Here is a 7658-nt window from a genome sequence, read left to right as displayed (position 1 = left end):
ATGTTTAGATACCTTTTCCTCATCTAACAATATAAATTAATGTATGATTTAATTAAAACTGCAAATAGCAATGATTCACCAAATGAAATGAATTCGTAGTGATATTAAAGAGAAGATATGGGTGACTAGGACCTGGCAATGCCTAAATCTGCACCAACGTTCATATTTATCTCCAGCTTTAGTTTCATGCCAAACTAAAAAACTGGAACTAAGATGCGATGCGATCAGCATTCAAGTTCTTTGGGTTTGCTACTTAGACCTGTCAAACTAGGTGAAAATATGCTTCAAAGAATAGGTCCAAGTCAATCTTACATGCTTTATTACAATCAAAATTGTAATCATAATAAAACTTAAAAAGAAGGGCAATTAGGTTCATAAAACTATTGCAAAAATCAAAACAGATATAAACCAGAGGTACAATCCGATGAAAAGCAGGTCTGTTCATACTCATGCCTAACTTCTAATTGTAGAATCGGAAGCTTCTGAATGACAGCCAAAAGAACTGATGTGAAAAAACTGAAATTATCTGACCTGCGAAGGTGAGCAAAGTAAACCAGATGCATCTGCTCCTACAACTGCAAGATCGCAAACAGTACAAAGCTGTCCTTGCTGTGCTGGAACAAAATCAGTAGCACAATAAGGGCAAGTGACATCCTTCTGGCCTCTGTATATGGGGACATATGTTGCGCCACAGACCACAAACGGATTTCTGAAGTCATAATTCAACTGTGTAGCATCTCGCATATTTTTCTCAGCTTGTTGCAGAACCTGGCGGGCTATTTTGGCTTGACTTTCATTGGTTGGATTTGTCTCCAAGAGTCTTCTAGCAAAGTTAGCCGCAGGGCTAAGATTGCCTGCCTTAAAGCAGACAGACATAGCATTCTGTAATGCGAGTCTCAAGTGCGGAAGCTGCAGATTACAGTGTGTGAAGTAGGCAGCCAACTCCTGCTGACGAACAGGATTATCTTTTAATTCCTTCCTCTTAAGCTCCATCTGCAAACCCAAAACATACTCCTTCACTATGATAATCAATTCCTTGACCTCATCCACCTCTCGCCTTGACTCAACAACAATCAGGGGAATAGTGTGAAGAATGCTCAGGAATAATCTAAGCGCATCAGAAAATTTCCCAGCAGTTGTGGCCCTATAACCAGCTTTAAGTTTTTCTTCCAGCTGACTAAAATTGAAGACAAGCGCAGGTGGACCCCGTACATTGGGACTAGCTGACTCACTCCAACCTCTCTCAATTGCAAAAGAGATAACTGGTGCCGAGGAGAAGGCACGTAGATGTGTGTGGCTTCCCATATGTAGATCAGCAAACAATTGCTTTAAAGGAGAGAAATTCTTAATCCCTAGTTGCCGGCTCAGCAACCGCATAGCAGTGTCGAAATTGCCAGCAGCTGCATGTTCAGCAGCAAGAGATGATTTTTGGACCCAAATCTGGCTCACAGGCATGCCAGGGGTTGGGGTAACAAAAACAGAAGAGCGAGCGTTTGAAGCAGTTTTTGGCGTGTCAGTATCAGGTGGCAGATCCAGATCCTCAAGATCCCATCCTACTTCCTCGTCATTTTCTTCTTGTCCATCCTCATCCTCAAGCACCATACTGATATCCCCGTTCTGCAGATTTTCCACCTCACCTATATCCAGTGACTCACCCCAATTAGCATCTGCAGCCTCTTCATACTCTTCATGTCCAGCCCTGACTGTAGCATCCAGACCACCTTCAAATATCCCTTTTGTCACCATCAATAGAGGCCAGTCTCCCCCACCCAAGATAGGAGTTGGGGGCAGCAGCAGAGATGCTTTTTTCTCCTTTGGTAATGATGGAACATTTTCACCCAGTTCTTCTGCAAGACGCTCAGCAATATCCTTGAGCCCATGGGTTGTAGCTGTGATATATGCAAGGGGCAAATGACCAGCATTTTCCAAAATCTTAACACGCTCACGAACATCACCAAGGTACAAGGCATCATGGAATTGACCCATAACATTATTTTTTACCTCAGCAATTTTCATCATTTTTGATAACTTATCCAGGTTTCCTGTTATTAGATAAAGGAAAGAGAGCCTCTCAAAGTTCTTCGTCTTCTGATAGGCGTATTCAACAATACCTGCATTACCCTGCCGAAGGGCCTCCACCCCAAGCCTATACCAATGATCTTTCTGATCAAGCTTCTTAGCAGATTCAAGAGCTATCTCAATGTTCCCACTTTCAAGTGCTAAGTTGAAACGAGTAAGCTCATCCTTAACAAAATGAAGGGCAACCTCAGGAAAACCCTTCTGCTGTAAATAGGCAATCATGGCTTGACCACAAAGCTCGGAGTTTCTTATCATACTCATAACCTGGTCATATCTCTTTTTAAGCAGGGCTAGCTTGAATATGTATTCAGTTGAATCAATAATGATAGGACGGTTTTTCCCATCTCGATCCAAGCAAAAGATTGTGTTCCCATATATCTTAGTAATGTAGACTGGGACGTCTAAGGTTTTGATGATTCCACTGTCTCCATTGGGAAGACAATACTTGATGTGGGTGAGAGTTGTATAGATGAAGACCCCATTGTCATCCCAGGCACCACTCTTGACACGAATTGTCTCGTGAAGAGTGCAACGGTGCACAAGCTTCTTATCGGCTATTACTATGGAATGCTTGCTAAGCAAAGCGACACTTTCCATGTCCGATGACCAAACAACATATCTGATGAAAGGAGTCTGAAGCTCTCCAAGAACAATTCTCTGCTGGAGATCGAAAATAACAACTCTGTCCTCTGCCCTGCATAGTAAGTTTCCTGTGCCGGCATAAAATATAGCATCAGTAACAGTAGGAAGAAGGCTTTTCTTAACAATCTCATTTTTCAGATTTTTGACCAGGACTTGGTTGGTGCTCTTCTCAAGCACTGCAAACCTGTTACGAGCAACAAACACCGCTGATCCACCAGTTCCCCTTTTTGCATCTTGAGCAGTATCACCCCTACCATAACTGTCTTTAGGAATGATGTACAGTTCGTAGGAACCCCCATCCACATCTGAACAGATCAAAACAGCATTTTCAGTAGGACTGTAAGAAATCGTTCGTGGACCTTGGTTCAGACTGTTTGAACCAGGTCTTCTAATTGGTATCAACTGATTCTCCTTCTGAGTTGAGTACTCGTACACACGGAGAAAACGATCCTTCACATAAAACAAAGAATCACTGCTCACAGAAAAAGCAGGGCGTTCTCTCTCCAACTTGAACACTATCATCCCGCTGTCATGACCAGCTGCTAGAAGATTCATCTCAGGATGAGCTGCAAGGATCCAGAATCTGTCATGCTCCCGGCGGAAAGTCTGAAGACCAGTCCTTTTTGTAGCATCCCACACTCGAATGCTCTTATCCTCTGAATTTGAAACAATAATATCTTGCTTTGCATGGAACTGAACACATGATACATTGTTCATATGGCCTCTCAATGTGTCCACCTCCCAAGCCTTTGTATCTGCAAATATCAAACACAGTTAGCAACATATTATCTCAACTTGATGACCTGAAAAAATTAATATAACAAACGCATTAAATTATTCATGGTTCTACCAGCTGACAGCCTAATCCAAGCTGAAGGAGCACTTGTTTTCCATCAATTTAATTCGAGGTGAACATTACTCTCCAAGAAAAAAGAAAAACTTGAGGTTACATCTATGATATATCATTCTACATAAAACAATTAAGAAGCAACATTTGTCTCTTTATCAGTACCAAGAAACTACAGCTCAGCATAAAGAGACAGTTTCAACCGAATAAGGAGTCCCTAGCTGAGAAGCTTTATCAAAAGTCCTATTTCGCTGGCCAAGTGGACAACCAAAAATCTCTTATTACAGCTAGATCGATATACAACAGTGAAAGATGTCAAATATCATAAAACTGTTAAATTTATGTTTACAACCAATTGAGAAAATTTGGTGCTAAATGTTCCACAGATATGTAGGAAAGCTTTTATAGCAGGAGTAAAAAATACTAAGATTTCAGAACATACCATTCATCCGCCAGATTTTCACCTGGCGATCATCAGCACCAGATACGATCAGGGGCAGCGTAGGATGAAATGAAGCCCAGTTAACCCCTCGATCGTGACCCTCCAAGACATATTTCACAACAGCATCTACTCCACCAAAAAAGTCTGTGTTCATCTGGCTCAGGCGCAAGATGTCATCAGCAGGAGAAACAGTTTTCTTCCTAAGGGCACCAATATCCCAGACCCGAACAGTCTGATCCAATGACGCAGAAACAACTAAGTCCTCTTTGGGATGAAATAAGGCACACATCACATAATGGTTGTGCCCAGTCAAGACAGAAATACAAGTGCGAGATTGCCAGTTCCATATCCTAATTGTCTGATCATCACTTGCACTGACAATCCAGGGATATTCATGATGGAATTGAACGGTGCGGATATAATCAAGATGTCCAAGAAGGGTAAATAAGCACCGATGCAGCTTATAATTCCAGACTTTTATCTTGTAGTCATCTCCTGCAGTTAACAATGTTTAAATATACTGAGAAGAGTCCAACACAGAATTTCCATTATGCAAGTGCACAAAGACATTAGCTTTAAAATGTTTAAATGTAAATAAAAAATGACAACAATGACTTGCAATTCTGTTAAACTTCTGTCTTGAATCTTCATTTATTTACTTATTTGCTTTAACAATGACAGGTAAATTTATTGCCCCAGCGGCAGTTGCAGCACTATATAAAAGATTTCACATCATAAAGTTCACTAATCATCAATATTAATATGGATGTTATAGCATTGAGCCTTGAATGTAAAGAGGAGTCCACAATTCCTTCAGATTTTGACAATGTGTCTGATTTTCTTTTTAACACTAATCTAAAATATCTCTTGCGTAACTCAATCCACTTGAGGCTTCTGTCAAAAAAGTATTAAAATGCCCAAATTTCTTACGACGTTCAATGATGGACTAAAATAAGTTAGATCATACTACATTTTCTATTATTCAAGGGGCATTCCACCTGATCTGGGATACACAATACAAAAACAAAAGATTAATAAAACTATACATCACACAAATTTAATTCAGATGCATAGGAAAAAATAATGTGAATGATATTCCTAGCCAACACCATTGATCACATAGATCAAATTAGAAACAATTCCAATCGTCAACTTCACTAATTCAGTAAAGGTAGCATTTTGATTTCATAGATCACACATGTATTCATCAACACATATCAGTAGATCCACACTCTACCACACTATCATGAAATCAGTAGCACCAATTAACAGCTATGTAACAGTACATAATTTTTTTTAAAAAAGGAAAAATAGTGAAATCAAACCTCCGGATACAAAGAGAGGCTGAGATTTGTGAAAATGAACGCCGCGAACAGGGCCATCGTGCTCATCGAATCGATCAATGAGAGTTCCCATACGGTAATCCCAAAGCTGGATCACACCGCTATGAAGACTAGCTAAGATCCATGGCCTTTTGGTATGAAAACTGAGTCCTTTGACTCGATTACTCTTCGTTTCGAACTTCGTCAACATCTTTCAAACAATTCCCCTATATCTACACACAACACAATCACGGTAATCAATTTTGCTGTTATGTATTTGAAACCCTAACTGAATTTTTGAGATCAAATTCCACTCAGATCTAAAATGAAGAGTGCATTTTGTATGAAGATCGGCGAAGGGAGATAAAGGGAGAGTGCGAATGTTAAGGGCAGTTGTCTCTGTGTGTGTGTGTGTGTGTTAAGTGTGCGTTAAAGAAATTGGGGAAGAGAAAGGTGCGTAGATCGGAAGTTTCAATGACAGAGAAATAATATATTGAAATCGAAATTAAACTCGATTGCTGGTGGATCTACTCGATATTTGATTGGTTGAATGACGGATCCGAGCTGTAAGATCCATTTTTACTACGAAAAGAAAAGAAAAAAAAAACCTTTTTTACTATATTTGAATTATTTTTGCTTCAATTATTAAACTTTTTTAGTGTAAAATTAAGTGAAAATGATATCAGGTACCCACTTTTAAACATGTTATTTAAAATATATTCAAGTTTACAATATATTTAAAAATTAGCTAATTTTGCTCAAACTTTAGGACATTGCGTCCTATTTTAAATCTCAAAATTCAAACTTCAGGATATAATGCCCTAAAGTTCGAAAATTATGTACTAAAGTTTAAATCTTATGTCATGAATTTTTAAATTAGTAGTTTAGAAATTCAAGGTACTTAGTCCTAAATTTCAAATTAGCAACTCAAAAATTCAGGACACTAAGTCCGCAATTTCCAAATACAGGATACTTAGTAGGCGTTTGGACATGAATTCCATTTTTTTTTCAAATTTGGAATTTCACTAAAATTTGAATTGAAGATGAAGTTGTGTTTGGTTATAATTTTTGCAACATATTTGGATGTCTTTTTTTCAACATATTTTGCAACTAAAAACTAGCAATCTTTCCATTTTCAATTGGAAAACTGGTGCGAATTTGAAAATGCATTTCAAGTGAGATTGGAAAAAATGTAAAATTTGGATAACCAAACATTGTTTTCAAAAAAAATTGAAAAAAGGGAAATTTTCTTATGTCCAAACGGGTTCTTAGTCTTGAAGTTTGAGTGAATTGACTAATTTTTAAATACATTGTAAATTATGAATACATTTTAAATACCGGGCTTAAAAATTGCCATTGCTGCACTTCGCCCTAAAATTAATCAGTTGATAGTATGACATGAGAATTGAGAGAGCATTTTGGTACAGTTAGAACCGTGAAAATAGTACGGGGGCTAGCCAGTTTTCGGACTAGTAATTGAGAAATAGTCAGCGTTTGCAAAGTCATTGAAAAATAGCCATTATTTTGCTGCAACACGGAAAGTTCCAGCATAATATATCGGAGATTGGTGCACATGTGTATGAACTTCCACCATATTATGTTGGAACTCCAACACACAGAAAGTTCCAACATAATATACTGGAGATTGGAGCACATATGTAAGAACTTCCAACATATTATGCTGGACCTGTGTATTATACTAGAATTCCAGTATATTATGCTGGAAGTCCAGTATATTATATTGAAAGTCCAATATAATATACTGAAATATTTTTCGGATTTTGAACAGTGTTTTCATTCAAATTTTCTTTACATGAAAAATAGCTAAATTTCAATTACTTTTGAAACTGTGACTATTTTTCAATTATCACTTATAAATTTGGCTATTTTTTAATTTCTTCCGTTAGAACCTTATGCCTAAGTAATGTAAGACGAAATTGCAACTAGTATTAAACTGTAGCTTCAATTCGTCAAATTTTATGGAGTAAGTAATTTCACATTTTCTAATAAATTAGTTTATTTATTTATTCTCTTTACATGAAATTTATTACTGACAAAGTGACATCCATCACATTTTACTAATTTTCAATAAATAAAATATAGAAAAATCCCTAACTTTTCTTTCCCTTCTTACTATACCAAAGAGCCTAGCTATTCGAGAAGACAAATCTTTTGAATTTTGCTCTTTCCAGTTTAAGAATATACATTTTTTCTTACTTTATTATGTAATTTTGTCTTAATAATTCGTATTTTCTATAATTATCTCAGTTTTAAAAAAAAATAAAAAAATAAGCCACATATAAATTTTAGAAGAATTAATCCAAAA

At 37.3% G+C, this 7658-nt stretch overlaps 1 protein-coding gene across 1 annotated transcript; it reads right to left on the bottom strand.

The window, feature by feature from the left end:
• Positions 1-268: 268 nt before the first annotated feature.
• Positions 269-5918, bottom strand: LOC107771989 (coatomer subunit alpha-1). The gene is made up of 3 exons (XM_075232525.1): positions 5336-5918; positions 4011-4505; positions 269-3476 (listed from the first exon to the last, which is right to left on the bottom strand). The coding sequence occupies exons 1-3, from the start codon at positions 5541-5543 to the stop codon at positions 523-525; spliced, it is 3657 nt and encodes a 1218-aa protein (XP_075088626.1). The 5' UTR covers positions 5544-5918; the 3' UTR covers positions 269-522.
• Between the last annotated feature and the right edge of the window lie 1740 nt (positions 5919-7658).

Source organism: Nicotiana tabacum, chromosome 16 (genome assembly GCF_000715075.1).
Source record: "Nicotiana tabacum cultivar K326 chromosome 16, ASM71507v2, whole genome shotgun sequence".
In the NCBI taxonomy this organism is placed as follows: Eukaryota; Viridiplantae; Streptophyta; class Magnoliopsida; order Solanales; family Solanaceae; genus Nicotiana; species Nicotiana tabacum.
The sequence above is the reverse complement of the archived record's forward strand: the minus strand, read 5'-3'. Positions and strand labels throughout refer to the sequence as shown.

Bases quoted from the DNA above. Each gene is read 5' to 3' on its own strand.
- LOC107771989 (XM_075232525.1), bottom strand. From the start codon at position 5,543: ATGTTGACGAAGTTCGAAACGAAGAGTAATCGAGTCAAAGGACTCAGT. The intron at 4,506-5,335 runs GTTTGATTTCAC...TGTTAACTGCAG, and splicing joins GCCTCTCTTTGTATCCGGAG to GAGATGACTACAAGATAAAA. The intron at 3,477-4,010 runs GTATGTTCTGAA...TGATATTTGCAG, and splicing joins GAAAATCTGGCGGATGAATG to ATACAAAGGCTTGGGAGGTG.